Source organism: Trichosurus vulpecula, chromosome 2, assembly GCF_011100635.1.
Source record: "Trichosurus vulpecula isolate mTriVul1 chromosome 2, mTriVul1.pri, whole genome shotgun sequence".
NCBI lineage: Eukaryota > Metazoa > Chordata > Mammalia > Diprotodontia > Phalangeridae > Trichosurus > Trichosurus vulpecula.
The window spans coordinates 210,933,057-210,951,462 of record NC_050574.1 but is presented as its reverse complement, the minus strand read 5'-3'; the positions used below and the strand labels follow the sequence as shown (position 1 = coordinate 210,951,462).

Genomic DNA, 18,406 nt, shown 5'->3' with positions numbered 1-18,406 from the left:
CAAAAATTATACCAGTGGTATAAAATACAATTCCTACACATGCCATGCCAAATCAATTAACAAAACAAAAACATTATAGCAATGCTATATAATTCATTGTTTAAATTGAGATTTTTATTTTTTCAGGATCAACAAACTTAGAACAGTTAAGAAAGTGCTAGATATTCTAGCAATAATTAAGGTAGAAGTCAGTATTATCGGTAACACACTCACCCTAGAATTTACACAGAATTTTCCCAGGGCAAATGTCATAAAAACGAAAGATTCTCAGGCCAGTCCATAAAAGCATACAGGGAAAGATAACTATAATTCAAATAATATGGGAAAATAGCCAACTAGAAGAGAATAAGGTTACACCAAGAATATGCTTCAGTACCACAGCTACAGAGTTGAAAAGACTGGCAGCACTGCCACTTCCCTACTCTCCCCACCTCCCAGGGGAGCACACTGTTCCATAAACAGTATGATCCAGGTGTTCAGACTATAGGTTATTCACTTAAAATTTGCCTTTAATATGAAAATATTGAAAGGGAAATTAGTAAAAGAGGTAAATTGAACAGCAATGTAAAATACTAAAGTTAAGAGCAAATACCTGAAAACAACAAAATGAATCCTCAATTTTAAGCTATTAAAATTTTAGAAATGTTGTTGAGCCAAAGTAAATTACTTCAAAATATGATTCTGAATTATGAAATGGAGAATTCCAGAGAATAATTAAGATTTTACAGTGAAATTATTCTACCAGTAAATCAAATATTTAACTGAAAAATTTTGAAATATGACTGTGATAGAGTAATGGGAATTGGGGGAAGGAACGTTTCTAAGTTCTATGCTCTTTTCACTAGAACCACACTGCCTTTAAATATATTCTGGCTCACTGAAAAGCCTGGCAAAATGAATCAAAACTAGAATACAGAATACAAATGGCAGGTGGTATAGGACAGAGAAGGGACAATTAACATAGATACATATACATACACACAATTGTACATGGAAGTACAACGACCACATGCTATGTTTAATAATGTAATCTTTTTTTTGCTGATTCAAACTGAAGGAGACTTTATAGGCAATATTTTTGATTTTGCAGATGAAGGATCCTACAGCATCCTAAGGTCATCAATGCCCAGTATCCATTGGGTCCACGATGTAAATGTGTGAAGAGGCTGCAAGTTAGCTGAAAGTTGCTGAACGGGATTTAGTGGGAAAAGTACAATGGATAGGAGAAGGAATCAATAAACTCAGACTCCAATAGTAACTCTTGAACTATATTGGCTACATGACTTCTTCAGACTCGTTTAAACTTCTTTGAGCTTTGTGTTCTTCATTTGTTAAATGAAGAAGCTGTTCTAAAGTCCCTCTGAGGTCTCTTTCTCCTTTTCAGATTCTGTGATGGTATGAAAAACAATGGCCTTTTTTTCTTGATTTCAGATTAGAATTCTAACACACAACATACATCACATAGTCACAGAACCCTCATTTAAGGGGCATAGAGCAAAACCTACGCTAATTCTAGACAGAAAAAATTTGTCAGGAAACAGGTACATCTTACCGGAATTAATTTTGGCTTGTAACCACTTCTTCATACATTCCTGATGAACATATTGCAAACTTCCAGTGCATTTGCATGGCTCTATTAGAAGGTTGGAGGAGGATGCAGCTGCCATCTGGCAAATTCTACACAAATCACCTTCTTCTTCATCAGAGTCCTCTAAAAGAAGACTGAAAAAAAGATAAAATGGTGACTTTTTTTCTCTTAAAACAAAATACTTTTCACCCCACCTCCACACCTGCTCATGTTAGAATGACTTCACAGGTCTGTCTTATAAGAGGTTAATTTTTCAATTACTTCCACTGAACTTATCGGGGAAATGAAAAACTACTTACTACCCAAGGGGAGCCTGCAGACACATACTAAAAAACTATATCACCACTCACTTGGAAGTACTGCAACAGTAATTCAAATAGTACTGATATAATAATGATGATTTATAATTTTTTCCTTCACACATTATCTGAATGTAGTACTATATAGCAATACCATTCACATTACACTGATGCTCTCTTTCTCCTCAGGGTCTTCTACACAAAAATAGCTTACCAGTTCTACCAATTCTCTCCTCAACAATCTTATTTGTGCCATCCTTATTTCTTAACAGGACAAATTCTTTAATGCTCTGAGGGAAGCACGCATCAAGCTAATTCTTTTAAATGCTATATCTCTATATCTATATATAGCTTTACCATAATTACAGTAAAGGTTAGGTGTTGAACAGCAGCACGACAAGCCAAACCAAATTAGTTAATGCCCAAGAAAGTTAAAAATTTATCATAATGTAGGAACAACTCTTCTTGGCACCCTCAATGTAGCTGGTCTGGACTGGCAAGACCATTGGATTAAGAGAAGGTTTTAGACTGCTTCATGCTAAAAATAACCAGGGGAAGGGAAAGAAATTCTAAAAAGCTACAGTAAGTTCCTACAGCAACTATCCAACAACCTGAGCCCTCTTCTACTAAAGTTTAGCTAGATTTCTTGTCAAAAGGGTGGGGGGAAAATCTTTTTATGTATTTCTGTATTCTAAGACAATAAAAATTTTAAACTATCCTTTGATATTATCTACCCTTAATTATGAGCACACATAATCCAACCTAATTATTTCTTGGAATTACATTAAGTACCTAAATATACAGCACATAGACCTTAGAGTCTAACTTTACTTCTTAAGTTTTCAGTTCAATTATCAGTATTTCTGGAAAGCATTTAAATAAGAGAAATTCTAAGCATATTACTACAAAGAGAACTTCTCTTTTTGACTTTAAGAAAAATATGTTAGCTTACCTCTCTTTTATTTTCTGTAGCCTTTCTGGATCTCTTGAAGGTAGAGTTTTAGTCTTATCATTCTGTCCATCAGATGAATTCCAACCTGAGGGAATAATATCTACAGTGATCATGACATTGTCAGATAAACTGCTTCCTAGTGCAGAGGGAACTGCAAATCGGAATAAGGAACCAGGAAGAATTCCAGATATTCCTGTATTTCTTCCACTGTGAGCTAAATCTGGTGTGGAAGAAGCAGAAGCAGCAGCACTGCTGGGTACTGTAGGGGTTTGTGATCTGTTGGCAGTAGTTCCAAGGGACTCATTTTGTGTTTCAAGGTGAACTTCTTCATTAGACTCTCTTCTCAAAACATGTTGAGGTCTAGACGGCACATCAGTAGCGTGTATTCGTGTAGATTCATCTCTTCCTTCTCGACGTCTCCTTGAAAATAAAGGTGTGCATCTATTTCTTAGAGAAGAGGACAACCAAGAACCAGTATTTCTACTTTCAGACTCTTGGCTAAAGTTTTCTGAACCAGTCTCAGAGTTAGGATTTTGGCCAACAGATGATAAACCCCATCTTCGCCTAAGAAATCTAAATCCCTGAGAAGATTCAGGTGTTCTATTATCTGGAACTTCAGAAGATGAAGCTGTACTACCACTAGATTGTGTGGAAGTCAGAACTCTTGGGGAAAGATAGGAATTTTCAGAATCTAATGATCTTGTATTCAAGGAATCTTGACTAGATCTTCGTGAAAAAAAAGTAGATGACATACTAGAAGCTAGACGAGATAACAACTGCCTGGTTGTCCGTCTTCCTTCAGTGTCATTAGAAGGCTCAGCCAATGATCTTTGAGATGAACCAATCCTTTCTGAATTGCTAATGGAAGGAGCTTCATCTCTATTTGGCATGTAAGAAAAACCTTGCTGTACGCTCCTTTGGGGAGATTCCATTTCTCTTGGAGAAAAGTTTGATCTGGAAGAATTTCTACTTGGTTCTCTAGAATAAAAGGAGGACTGATGTTCAGAAGGCCATTGACGGTTCATGGATGATGTATTTAATCTCAAAGTATTCAGTGAATTCTCTTTTGGTCTTGCTCCTTGAGAATATGAAGAAGCAACTCTATCTTGAAGATCTATTATTAAAACAGCAAGAGACAATAGAGGAAAATGACTAGCTGAACACAGTAATGTAGATATTAAAAAGTTAACTTGTTGGCATCATCTTCATTTTGTTAATACTCTACTCACAGAATAGATGTTACCATGTATGAGACGCAGCTGTACTGCAAAAATACAGTGGCATGTTAAACCTTATTTTGGCTTAATTCTAATATCTAACAAATTTTAAAATTCAAAAAACAGGTAATTTTAATGTTCCATTTGAGAGAAAATGTACCATTGTACAACAACTTCATAAAGATGTCTTTGCTGACTAAGCTGATCAGAAATAAAGTCCTCAAAGGCACAAAGGTCAGTCTGATCAAAAGAGTGTGATGAAAGCGAATAAAGTGATACAAAGATGAAAGACATTCTGGAGCCAGATAGTGAAAGGCTTAAAATGCCAACCGTAAAAATATGTATTTAGAAGCAATTGGTAGCCACTGAAAAGGCTTGAGCAAAGGAAGGAGATTTATTTATATATAAATAATATATACACATACACATATGTGCGTGTGTGTGTGTGTGTGTGTGTGTGTGTATAGGTTATGTATGAAATTCTGACAACTAAATGAAGAATAAAGTAAAGACTTGAAGCAGAAAGTCCAACTGAGATATAAGCAGAATAGTAGGTGAACGATTCTCAAACTTTTTGGTTCCAAAATTCCTAGATTTTGGAAATGCCTATTATGGATCCCTTTACACTTTTTGGGGATTTTTTTGGAGGGGGGAAGGCAGGGCCATTGGAGTTAAGTGACTTGCCCAAGGTCACACAGCTAGTAAGTGTGTCGTGTCTGAGGCCGGATTTGAACTTAGGCTCCCCTTTACACTCTTAAAAAGTGAGTATCCCAAAGAATTTGTTTTCTTTGGGTTATCTCTCAATGTTTAATAAGTATAGGGGCAACTAGGTGGCGCAGTGAGTAGAGCATCAGCCCTGAGTTCAAATCCAGCTTTGGACACTTGACATACTTACTAGCTATGTGACCTTGGGCAAGTCACTTAACCCCAATTGCCCTGCGTGCCTCCTTCCAAAAAAAAAATTAACAAGTATCAGAAATTATAGTTGTTAAAATATGAAGTTACTCATTTTAAAATAAAATCATTACCTATTAATTTTAATGGAAAAATTTTCTAAAAAACAAAAATTTAGTGAGAAAAATGACACTTTTACATGTTTTTGTAAATCTTTTTAACATATCGGTTAGTAGAAGACAGATGGATGCTCTTATCTGCTTCTGCATTCAATCTATCATAATGATGTTTGGTTGAAGTATATGAAGAAAATCTGAAGTAAAAGATATAGAGTTGAAAAGAGAGGAATACTGTAACAATCAAATAAGGTCTCAGAACAATTGTAAACACAGTTTTGATCTCATAGACCGACCAGAAGGGTCTTGGGGTCACATAGCAGTTTTAGAATCACTACTCCAGTGATTCTAGAGCTGCTAGGTGATTAGGGCCTCAACTGGGATGGTAGCTATGTGTAGAACAGAGCGAGGTAGGAGGACTGAAGTTGATGATAAGACTTGGCAAATGATTAGATACTGGGGGAAGACCACAGAACAAAGTGACACATGACTCAAACCTAAATGACTGAGATAAGTTGCCTCAATGGATATAGAGAAGCTTGGTACAGATTAAGGAAGATCACGAAATTTGGAAATGCTAAAATTGGTATGCTTACACGATACAACAGGTAAATGTCTACCAGGCATTAAGTTATATGAAATTAAGAACATGTTAGAAATATTTAGATAGCCCGCACTCCAGACCGCGGTCAGCACCCTTGAGGTCCTCTCAGCTAGGATCCAGGGGCCTTCGGGATGGGCGGGGGGCCCCGGGGAGGCTGAAAGAGTCAGGGCTGGTTCTGCAGTGCCCGAGGCCTTCCTGGCGACCAATGGCTCTCTTTCCTGCTGCATTCTCTCCCCAGAAATGGGCAAGTTCACGAAACCCAGGAAGGTGGTGCTGGTCTTGGCCGGACGGTACTCCGGGCGCAAAACCGTCATTGTCAAGAACATTGATGATGGGACCTCTGACAGGCCCTACAGCCATGCCTTGGTGGCAGGTATCGAACGTTACCCTCGAAAAGTGACTGCAGCAATGGGCAAGAAGATTGCCAAGAGCTGGAAAATCAAGTCCTTCGTGAAAGTTTATAACTACGACCACCTCATGCCCACCAGATACTCTGTGGATATCCCACTGGACAAAACAGCTGTCAACAAGGATGTGTTCTGTGACCCTGCACTAAAACGTATGGCAAGGAGGGAGGTCAAGGTCAAGTTTGAGGAAAGGTACAAGACAGGCAAAAACAAGTGGTTCTTCCAGAAGCTACGGTTTTAGAACTACTGTGCTGGTCAGTAAATAAAATGTTTACTAAAAATGAAAAAAAAAAAAAAAAGAAAGAAATATTTAGATATATAGCTCTGAGAGTCATTTATATAAATGAGTCTATCTATTGTGGGCCAACGAGATTACCAAGATAGGGCACAGAGATAGAGAAGTGGCCTTGGGAGATCATTCATGATAAAGAGAGAGATGCTTCAGTAAAGAAGGCCAACAGGGAACAGTCGGAGGTAGGAGGATAACCAAGAAAAAGTAAGATAACAAACGACTAGAGACATATCCAGAGTGGGATAGTCAACAGTGTTAAATGTTTCTTAGAAAGAGGTAAGAGACTAAATAAACATGGTCAATGTGGGAATTTGTTTTGCTTAACTATATAAATTTGTTACAGGAGTTTTATCTTATTTTTTAATGGGGAGCATTAATTGAATTTTTTAATTTTGAAAATGATGCGGAGAAGTAAAAAAAGATGAGAATTCAGAACAAGTTACAAGATTTAACAAGAGAATACTAACAAACCTTGGGGAGATTTGTTTTGGTCAGGAGATAGCAGAGGAAGCCTGAAGCCTGATTCCAAAAAATTTCAAGTGAATGAGGTAATGGAAGTGTAAGCAAAGGTTTAGACTTCTTTTTCTAGGAGTGTGGTTGTGAAAGGGAAAACAATTTGGCAAATAAACACTCACTTTAATAACTGGGAATCCCAAGCCCAAATAATAGAGGAGCTTTCTCAACCTGTTCTTCCCTCCTCTCCACCTAATGCCATAAACTGTACTTATTTCTTTCTTTTTATTTTTAGCTTAATGAATTCATGTAAAACAATGTGAAATGGCACTTTACACAAGCCACAAGTAAAAAAATAGTTTAAACATACATGATGAAGATGTAAAATCACCACTCCTGTGACTATAATCCATAAGACTAATAGAGGGATCTGTTCTCCTTTCCAGATCTCTTCTTTCTCTCACTAATTCAGTTCCCAGTGATCCAAGTACCATTGAAGAAGATCTGGGAATTTGACTATGTCTCCAAGAAGAATCTAAAAATAAAAGTGAAGAAGTCTTAAATTAAAAAGCTTATAATATGGCTTTGAAAACTCATTCATATGTTTAACACACACATTTTTGGGGCACAAAATATAGCAGATCTCTCACAGAAAATAAGCCACCAATGTTTTTGAAATGCCCTATCGCTTTTGCACAATGAAAACAAAAAGGGCACTTATTTGCCTACAGGTCAGGATCTATACAAGGAAGACCAGTGCTCTAATGAAACCCTATAAAAAATCTTGTCTATTAAGCTTCACAAACCCATATTCTTGGCCATAAAATAATACACCACAATTGATTATACTAGATCTCCTATTTTGCAGAAACAAGTTGGGACAAAACTTCTATTAATACCACTTGCTAAAATTAGAAGTTATATAATTGAATTTGGACTATTTATTTATTTAATATTTATTTCACCAGGCTGCAATTTAAAAACAATTTAAGAGATAATATATTATTAGCATTCAACTTTATCCATAAGTGATTAATCTCTGTACAAGGTAAACCACCAACCTCAAGAAATCAAAAATTTATGCCAAGAATGACAGCAATTTTATTTGCCTCTTGAAGAAAACAACTTTGTAAAAAATGAGCCCCAGTAACTTTTTTGGGGGGAGAAGGGTGTTTAAGGAGATTGTAACTTCTATATACTAATGAAAGTGAGATAATGGCTAAGAATCTTTGCTCTAGATGATTCAAAAATCTGTAAACTTCATAAATCAAATTTATTTTAAAGTAGTAGTAAAATTATGCTATTAAAAAACCGAGCTTCAGCATTGTGCGATGACCAGCTTTGATAGATTTAGCTCTTCTCACCAATGCAATGATCTAAGACGATTCCAAGGAATTCACGATGGAAATGCTGTCCACATTCAGAGAAAGAACTATGGAGTCTGAATACAGATCGAAGCATATTATTTTCTCTCTTTTTTTGTTTTCTCTTTCTCATGGTTTTCCCCTTTTGTCTGATTCTTCTTTCACAATACAACTAATGTGGAAATATGCTTAATACGATTGTACATGTAGCCACATATGATTGCCTGCCATCTTGGGGAAGGGAGGGAGGGGGAAATATTGGAACTCAAAATCTTGTAAAAGTGAATGCTGAAAAGTATCTTTGCATGTAATTGGAAAAAAAAATACTATTAAGTGGAAAAAAGAAACCCAAAAAACCCTAGCTTCACTATTCTGCCTTACCAGTACCACCTTTCACATCTATATCATGTTTTAAAGGTTTACAAAGGGTTTTCTTCACAACCCTGTAAGCTTTTCAGAGCATTTAGGAAATCCAATTCTAAAATGTGGGCTCTCTACACAATCTAGTAGGTTACACCAATCATAAGCAGGATGTATTTTAATTCAAAAAAGAAGGCTCTATATAGCATAAAGTCAATAATAATTTGATTTGCTGAATATTCACCTTCCAACTCTAAATGCAGCGTATTAAGACTAGAATAGAGCACATACCCCCTCTAGATACCTCTCCCCTCTAAAACACAGATACCACCCTCCTGGTTCTCTTTTTTAAATCTCTACTGTTCTTGCTTTCCCTTTCGATGACTCTACCTCCCCTCTTCTTTTCACCTTATACCAGGTACTTCAACTTACACTGTTTTCATTGGCCTTTATTATTTTTCACTATACTTTTCCCCATGGTAGATTTAGCCACTCTAATAGCTTCACCTATTACCTCTAAATCCTATTATTCTCAAATCTTTACTTCCAAACCTGATTTCTTCAAACTACACATCTACACCTCTTACATCTAAAAGGCATGGCCAGCTAGTTATCACATTACCACCTCAAATTCAATCCATTCAAATTTGACCTTATTATCTTCTCCTTAAGATGACTGCAATTTTACTTTTTCAATGAATGACACCACCATTCACCTATGGCACCTATGTTTAAAATCTTGGCCTTATCTATGCAAATAAATCTGTGATCTCACGGATGTGACTATTTCCCTTCAATGATGTAGATGGAAATCCAAGGTGGCTGCAGATTCCTTGCAATTCTTGTCCTGGTCCTGCCATAAATTCACCATGAAGAATCTACCCAAAACACTGGGGGCCTGCCTTGGTCTCTTAATACTGTAAGAATACTAGTGGTACACAGGATGACCATCAGTTGTCCTTCACTTTCATATCGTGACCAGCTCTTTTTTTTTAAAATCACAAAAGTCTTTGTTAAAAATAATTTTTATTATTCCATATGGGACAAACACTAGTTAACAAAACATTTCTACATTCTAAGGACAAAAAGATTCCATAACGAGTATTTCTTTGATGAGATACTACTTTTTACCAGCTCATGCTTACCACATACTTCCCAACTGTCATTTTCAATTCTTTAGACAACTCTAATTAATAAGCATCCTAAGGTTTGCCAAGAGTTTTCCTCATAATAATTCTGTGGAGTACATGAAATACCTTATTTCGATTTTACTGATGAAGAAAGTGAGGTCCAAAGATCAAATAACACGGCTGGGATTTAAAACTAAGTCTTCTTACTCCTAGTCCATTGCAACATAATGTTGTCAGTATCACCTATCTGGACTACTATAAAAGTTTCTCAAGAGGTTTTCTCTGCACCATCCATCTTCTCCAATATATTCATCAAACTGAAGTCAAATTAATCCTCCTTAAGCATGTCTGGTCATATGATTCCTGTACTTAAAATTTTTTCAGCCAAGTTCCAGCTCTACTGCTTATCATTCAAGGACCTCCATAATAAGATACCAGCTTCTATACCATCCTTATCTCCTATAATTCCTTGCAACAGTCTATGTGTTCAGTCATATAAGACTGTTCTCAGTATCCCAACCATACCTTGTATAACTCTCCACCTTCTCGTATTTTACTCAAGCTGTTCCCTAGGGGTGGAATGCTCTTTCTCTTTCATTTTACCTAATAATCTCTTATCATCTTTCAATGTACAATTCAAATGACACTTTTTCCATTAAACCTTACCTGACATTCCTAGTTGCTCATTAATCTCACATAACCCTCATAAAACATTCTGTTTGTACCTCTCTTAGTACTAACGTACTATTTTGTATTTTGGTTATTTATGCCATGTTCCTAAACTAGAATTTCACTACGGCAGTGCCAATGTTTATCAAATCTTTGTACCTCCCTATAAATGTCAATCACTAGTCATTGAGGTACATAGTATGGTACGGCTAGAAGAAGTTCAATCTGTTGTGTTAGCTCTAATAATGCAAACACTCAAGAGATACCTACTAATCTTAAGTGTGCTACACAGATGGATCTTCCTTCAAGGAAAAAGCTAGATAAATGCAATGGTAAGTCCATTTCACTGCCTGTGATGCTAGGAGATGGAAAGTCAATGGAATTCAAGGGGAAAAAACTGCTGCCCTACCCTTCTCTCTGCCCCAGTCAAATCCCTGGTCTCATCCACATGTTTGAACTGCCTTAGCATGAAGTAACAAAAGCAGACATAATCAGCTATTGTTAAGGAGTGAAATCTGGGCTATGGGAGATTCTAGCTTTGTGACCAATCCTGGTAACAGTTAAAGATTCTAAGTGTTGGCCCAAGTGTCCCTGATATCTCCTTCCCCTTTCTTATCAGATGCCTTTTAACACCTTCATTCTGAATTAAAACTAGGGGAAAGAAATGAACAGTTGTTTCCTTTGCTGATAGCTTTGTGTTAAGGAATAGCTCAAGACAGTTGCATTTGAAACAAAAAAAAATTAAGTTTACAATAAAATTCCAGGTATCAAAACAAAGTGTTCTATTCATATGCTTTTTTTTTGAATGTCAGAGGTATCTTCTTTCACTATTCCTATTTTTAAGAGAGGTACTAAAAGTAAATGTGAAACCTGTAATTTGGAAAGGGGAGAGGGATAGCTATCCGTAAGAGATAGTTCACGGTCTCCCTTTCTCCCACTTCACAAGTGATAAGCTAAGCCAGCTCATCTGTTGCTGGCAAGATGAGGGTAGATTCCTGGGCTAGTCACCAAGAATTCCTGGAGACAAAGAAATATCCTAGCCCATCTTCAGTTACACTACTTAGGAACTGGAATCTATTCTCACAACAATCCCATACGAGTTCTTCCTCTCCTTTCTCAAATACAGTGACCCCATTTTCATGATGCCTCTCTTCCAAAAGTCAGATACACTGGCAGTAACTGTGCCATTAAAGGATCATGATGGCATTTTCCAGGCAGAGCAAACAGGCAGAAGTGGAACTAAGGGCCATCTCTTAAAGGAGTGAAGGTTGCAGTGTAGAAATTAAAGAAATCAATGAAATCTTCTGGTGTGTTAATTTGGGGCAGTATAAGAGGATGAGGTGAGGTATGGTGGCAAAAGACCAGGCAGCTAGGTGGCACAGTGAGTAGAGCACTGGCCCTGGAGTCAGGAGGACCTGAGTTCAAATCCGGCCTCAGACACTTGACACTTGTCCTAGCTGTGTGACCTTGGGCAAGTCACTTAACCCCAATTGCCCTGCCAAAAAGCAAAAAAAAAAAAAAAAAAAAAAGACCAGGCAGAAGACTAAATCTGTAAACAAATTCAAATACTGCTTCTGTTTCTTACTGTAATTAATTATAATGTCAAGAGGGTCACTTTAGCTTAAACAATCTAAGATCCCATCAAGTTCTATATTCCTGAGATGGGAGGTGGGATGAAGGCATACAATAATATAGGAATTTGTCCAAATTATAAAAGTAAAATGTTCAGTTTTCATAGACTATTATGTAAAGAACACAATCATATACTCACTTTTTTTTTTCCAAATTGAGAGAAAATGCTGCTGGGGATGTTCACTTAGCGTACTCTGAATCCACATTTCCACCACTTTACCACTTTACAAGCTTAGCTTGTACGTTTGGAAACATAATGCATGTAATTGCACCATTGTATAGGAACCAAATAATCTGATAAATAAATTACTAATATAGTTTCCAAGTGGGCTAGGGTGAAACTGGTAACTGTATTATATTAAAAAATATTGAGAACTCAGGTAAGTTTTTGGTTCTTAATGACATAAAATACCATGCCAAAAATTACATATATATATAGAACTTGGAATATAATACTTCTGTGGAATGGTGAAATATTATGGGATTGCTCTACCTTGAAAATATTTCAATTATCTCATCACAGGTGAGAACACTTAGTTCTAGACAACTGTAAAAAATTTTGGATTCATCATCATGCCCCAGGGGTGTGTAACTACTAGAGTTCAGTTTTTCATAACCACATTTTATGAGGTAGATATAAAGAACTTTAAAGCTCACATTTTATTAGGACTCTATTCCCATTTTTTCAATAAATAATGCAACTTCAATTTTCAAGTGGCAAAACAGAGTGAAGGTAAACAGAGCAACGCCTGAAATGTATCCTGGTATTAAAGACACAAGATTTTCAGGAATCAGTGCACTGATATTCAGCTGGGTCCTAAAATGAGGTGACTAAAAATTTAAGGAAATGCCTAAAGCATGAAATGACAACTTTGGTATTTCATGTACCAGAGTAAATCAAGATTTTCACATTCAACAGAATTCCTTGTCATAACCCCACCTCCCCCAAACAAGTCTGAATATGTCAAGTAAAATTATTTTAAAATCTAGACCATCTATTTAAGAAATAGGCAAGTACTGGTTATCTTCAGCATTGTTAAATATATCCAAATACTCTCTAAGTATTTTTAGTTTTGGCCCAAAGGACGAATTTAAATATAAAAATTGATCTTTTGAAAGAGAAATGCTAACAATTTAATCATCTAAGCATAATAGATGACACTTTAAAAATCTGTCTTTAGATAATTTATCTTTCTAGCAAAAATTGAAAATTATCAACTTTAATATTATTTAAACAGGTCTACTTAGGGGAAAAAAAGTTTAAAGGTTTTCTCTGTGTAGGACACATGCAGTAAATTAAAAATCTTAATTCTCAAGTTTCACTTTCTAATTCCAGTATTAACTTGAAGCATGATGACTCTGGATACTTAACAAAACTGATGCTTCAGTCTCATAGCCTATAAAATTATTTCTACCCATTCAACTCCAAATATTTGGCTATTTCAAGGATTTTACTTTATGAAAACAAAAACAAAACAGAAATTTTTCTGTTTCTGAAAAATGTTCACTATATTTTGACCCACAATTATTTCATTATTACCTGATATTGAATTCAAACCACTTCCATTATTTCTCCCAGTTGAGGTAGATGTACAACTTGTATAGGAAAGCTTAGGCCTCTTTGAATCATGTTCTCGTTGCTGGTTTTGCAATCTTGGGTATGCTCCCTGAGTTCTCTCAGATTCACCATACCATGAGGACCGAAAAGGTGAAGTCAGTGATGATGATGTAGCCTACAAGTTTAAAAAAAAAATTAGATTGCAAATAGTACAGCTTCCTATTCTAACTCGCAATGTAAAATTTGATCTAAAATGGTTTATTTATGCTCAAAAACCATTTATTCCTATTAGGCTTGATTTATCTGAGCAACTTCTGCGTGTATGTTGTATTTGAGTGTGCGCACGCACACACACAGAGCTTGGGTATCCATACCCTATAGTCTATAACTTTAATAATTAGTAAGGTTTTTATATAAACAATATTTGCTTTCAAAGAACTACTGAGTTTTAATTTGAAATTTAGTCTGGGCAGTAACTCATGTAAAAAAGGGTACTTTACTCAAGTAGTCTGATTAGAATTAGTGTTTTCCAGGTAGAAAGGACCAAAAAGATGATCTACTTAAAACCTCTCATTTTATAAATAATAATCAAGATTCAGAGTTTAAGCAATGTGCTCAAGGTTTATGAAAGAACCAGGACTAGAACTAAGGTGCAGGCTTCTTTCTAGTATATACTGAGTAATCATCCCCTATGGCACAAGACAATTCTGAAAAAATGGCCTGTTCTCAAATCTTAAAAATCACTTCCACATTAATCCATCTCAAAATAGCCTAGACCCCATTCCGAAAGACAGTCACACTACATGTAAAAGTAGTTATAAATTAAAATTTTAAATGCTAAATTCATTTTATTTACCAGAATAACAGATTCTAATGAAACAAGTAAATGTCTGAAAACACGCAGCAGACTATTCTAACCATACACAAAACACTGAAGTCCTCTTCAACACCTGAGTCTTTTCAACTTTCACAACTCAGACCTTAGACAACTTAAGAAATTAGAGTTAGAACATGACCTTGAAAGAACACAATCTTACTTAGAAATAGTATGTCAAAGCAAGGGCACAAAAGAACATTAAAACTCTGTTAAAAAAAACCCCACAAAAACAGTAGGATATTACTAACATTAAACACTTCAACCAAAATCAGCTAAGTCTTAAGAGTTTTTTTCATTACACAAAAATCACCTACTTCCATTTATTAAGCAAAAATATCTCCTTTTAAAAAAGCTAGTTTGACAAATAAAGACAAGGAAAATGAACTGAAAATCTACATAAATCAGAAGCTTTCATGATATAAGGGAGAGCAAATGTTTTAATACCATAAGCTGCCACTAAAAGGCACATGGCAGAGACCTGTTATTAAATGGTATTATAATATGGTTCTCTTTCAATTTTCTGTGAAATGACAAACACAAAGGGGAATATAACCTAGACCATGAACAGTAGACATGTTAATAAAACATTCACATTCGCTAAAATAATGGCATATCAATAGATGCCAAACATGCCTTTTAGCAGAAAGCACGCTATTGAATGTTTATTTCAAATCCTGTAATACTGGAGCTATTAAAATTTTAGACAGAAATACTGAAAAAGCCACAATTGAGAGGATAAATGACAGCTCTGAGACCTTTCAGATGGTGCTATCTCAATACAAACTAAAACAATCAATAAAAAGTGTATTATAGAGGTTTTAGGATTTGGAAGCAGAGGGGATCTTAGATATTATCTAGTATAACTCACTCATTTTTATAAATGGTGAAGAAGATACAGAAGAAATTGGGGTAAAATGATTTATTTTAAGGTCCTAAGTGGTAGAGCTAGAATTCAAACCTAGGTCCTCCTGACTACAAATCTAGTGCTTTTAATTGCTTCAACACATGAAAATACAGATGAATTTTATCATATACTTGACAAACATATGCCAATCCCCCACCAGGGTCTTTTCCCCTCCCATGAGGTAGTCCAACAGGATAAATATTCAGCAATTAGTTTTCATCAACTCAACCTATTAAAATCAGAGGTTCCTCCTTTTACATGCTTCAGTAAAATTTAAAATTTAGTATATTATCCTTCAATATTGTTAAGAAAAATTTCTAACACCAGGAAAAATTTTGATAGCTTCTCTAAAATTAGAAGATGTCAGAGGCACCCGTACAAATAATTCTTAATTCACTGGTATGGTAGTGATACAGGGCAGATTTAAAAAAAAATACCCACAAAGTAATTCTAAAACATTTTTTTTTCTGAGGAGGAAAAATTACATTGATAGGTTTGGTTTAAATCATATTAGACTCAACAATTTTATTTTAAAAATTATAAATTTACTATTTTTGGATAGTTTTTCTAAGCTTTTTAATAAAAATTTTACAATAGATTAAAAAAAGGGCCATGGTTCTAATTAAAGTCTAATTTTATGGATTGCAATCCCAGAAACACCTATTAAGTTTTATATAGATTTAGGAAGCAGACTATAAGTTCCTGTTAAGCTTTGACTAAAGAAGTTGGATTAGGTCTGTAAGGCTCTTTATAGCCCATAAATACAAAATTTAATTTTCAAACAGTATTTACTTCCAGGTATAAAATGCTATTTTTTAAATCAAGAATCCATTTTCATATAGAAATGAAGATCCTATTAGCCATGTCACTCTATAAATTGGGTTAAGAATCAAACTTTTAGCTCTTCTCTACCAATCCCAAACCTACCAATTAGCCTCCAAAATCCACTTCAATTCTCTACTCCCAAAAACCTGCTCTGATTCAAATTGAATCATCCTCCAAATCCCTTTAGCAAAAATATAGTTCAGCTACTGCCTCAGAGATCTCCTATACTGTGAACTACTATTTCAATATTTTATTAGCTAACTTTTAATATGTTTTACTTCCCCCAGATAGCCTGTAAGTTCCTTAAAGGATGAGGCTAGCCTTTTGTTACACCCAAGTGCTTTGCATATAGTACTTTTCCCAGTATTTTTTCGAAAGACTCATGATTTTATAGGTGTAGACACTCTCTCCACTTTAATGAATAGAAGACTACTGAAAATAGGACAAACCAAAAATCATGACCTGAGAGAAGTTTACAACTCTCCCAAGGTCTTCATGGAGTTGCTGTGGCCAAAAAAAAATTTGACCTTGTAGTTCAGCCCTCTAAATTCAGCCTAAGGTTGACCTCAGAAAGGATATATAACCCTCATTGTTGGGCCCCATACTTCCAAGCCTTTACAGCTCGGAAAGACCTGCCTGAATTAATATTTTTCTTGGCACAATCTCTGTAAACTTTAGGGTCATCTGCACACTATGAGAGCCCTGGAGTAGGACATTAGCAGAATCTATAACATAGAGTAAAACACTCAAACATTTAATGTTGCCAAAACTGACATTTTAAAACACTAAATCTATGGAGGAAAGGTTGTTGGAAATGGAATAAAGTAAATGAATCTTAGAATTTCAGCTGGGAAAAAAGGCAAAAAGAATCAAGATAAATGGTGCAAGGAAAGGGCAGTACAAAAGACTTTTGAGGTCCATCAGGTCTAAAAACAAAACAGAGTGACAACATAAATAAGTAGTACTTAGTTGCACACCAGTTAAAACCATAATTTAAAAGCATCTTTAGGCAGGGTGCCAAACTAGTATGAAGTTTTGAGATAAAAGGGTGAAATTAAAGATGAAAGGAAGTTGGAAGCAGGGGGTAGAGTAATGTTATGACAAAGTCTCTAGGTGTCTACGAGGCTTGTGAATATTCCCTGAATGGAACAAAGCAAAGTACTTCATGTTTATTGAGTAAATCAATGAATTCCAAAAAACTATGTAGGAGGGGGCAAAGTAGACTGTGGTAGTAATACTTCCCAAAAGATCCTTATTTATATAAAATTTGCCTAAAATGGGAGAACTCTTTACTCTTGGTGAGGTTATAACGACAATGTTGAGGTTTAAAAACAAAGGGTACAAATTAAGATTTCAAGCTATACTTCAACTACAAACTAAAGGAAAAAACTGAAGATGAATATAAAATCTCATTCATTCTGAAGCATCTCATGTGCTTGAAATTTAATATCAAAGAATTAGAGGAATTGTAAAAAACATGATGACCTCATCCTTCCCACATATAATAGAGACCTAATTTAAGTTTGATGTGAGTCTTACCAATCTGCTTCTATTTCCCAAAAAGCTTCCAGACCATGGACGCTCAAATGTTCCTGAGAAGTGAGTTGGAGAGGAACTGGTAAATTTCCATGGAGTTTCATGGGCTTCTCTTTCTCCAAATCCCCAGTCTCTACCAGAAGTATGCAACAGATTGGACTCCTGGAGTAAATAACATTTTCATGACTTGCTTCCAACTCATAAGAGTTTTCTGATAGCCTATAAAATTAAACACTCTTAACTGAATCCCCATAGTATTTCCTTTTCCTGTGTATTCCAGGCTTCAGTAAAAGGTGTCTTAAATATATCTTATCTATGTACCACATCAAGAAATATCACTCTATAAAGCACGAGATTCATGAAAACTGAACTTTTCAGAACATTTAACTATCACATATTTGTTGAGTCTATTCAACTTTGCAAATTAAGTATCCAGTGTAGCTTCAACAGGTGATATACTGGAAAAATTATAAACGAAATAAGTACTTTACTTTTTATTTGCAATTGACCATTTATTTTGTCCTTAGCAAATGGTTATTCCCAAAGTTGTTTAAGCAATCAGCTTCCATCTTGCCTAAGTACTTCCATATCAACCTTCCTGATATATCTGCCATATGACTATGTCTTCTAGGGGGAAAGTAGCATTTAAGATATGGTTTTAGATTGCTATACTTCTCAATTGCATGCTTCAATGTTTGTGGGCTCCTATGATCTACAGCTGCTTCCCAT

General features: G+C 35.4%; 3 protein-coding genes across 12 annotated transcripts in view; 2 read left to right on the top strand and 1 right to left on the bottom strand.

Annotated features, from left to right (window-relative positions):
- The window catches only part of LOC118835778 (CD302 antigen), a 204,233-nt gene extending 202,975 nt beyond the window's left edge, over positions 1 to 1,258 (top strand). For all 3 annotated transcript variants that reach the window (XM_036743034.1, XM_036743029.1, XM_036743033.1), the window contains one exon: positions 1,091 to 1,258. Coding sequence is in view for 1 of the 3 variants with exons in the window: in XM_036743033.1 (XP_036598928.1) it covers positions 1,091 to 1,094 (4 nt within the window). In the remaining 2 variants the exon portion in view is untranslated. The remainder of the gene's footprint in view (positions 1 to 1,090) is intronic.
- The window catches only part of MARCHF7 (membrane associated ring-CH-type finger 7), a 47,631-nt gene that overhangs the window by 10,662 nt on the left and 18,563 nt on the right, over positions 1 to 18,406 (bottom strand). For 5 of the 8 annotated variants that reach the window (XM_036743036.1, XM_036743041.1, XM_036743035.1 and 2 more), the window contains 5 exons: positions 17,681 to 17,839; positions 13,518 to 13,710; positions 7,193 to 7,357; positions 2,840 to 3,953; positions 1,553 to 1,722 (listed from right to left, as the gene is read on the bottom strand). In XM_036743036.1, coding sequence (XP_036598931.1) covers positions 1,553 to 1,722; positions 2,840 to 3,953; positions 7,193 to 7,357; positions 13,518 to 13,710; positions 17,681 to 17,839 — 1,801 coding nt within the window. The remainder of the gene's footprint in view (positions 1 to 1,552; positions 1,723 to 2,839; positions 3,954 to 7,192; positions 7,358 to 13,517; positions 13,711 to 17,680; positions 17,840 to 18,406) is intronic. The other 3 variants (XM_036743042.1, XM_036743039.1, XM_036743040.1) reach the window with 1 other exon arrangement.
- On the top strand, positions 5,911 to 6,318 carry LOC118835781 (60S ribosomal protein L27-like). Its single transcript, XM_036743043.1, has one exon. It carries the CDS (start codon positions 5,911 to 5,913, stop codon positions 6,316 to 6,318), a length of 408 nt encoding a protein of 135 aa, XP_036598938.1.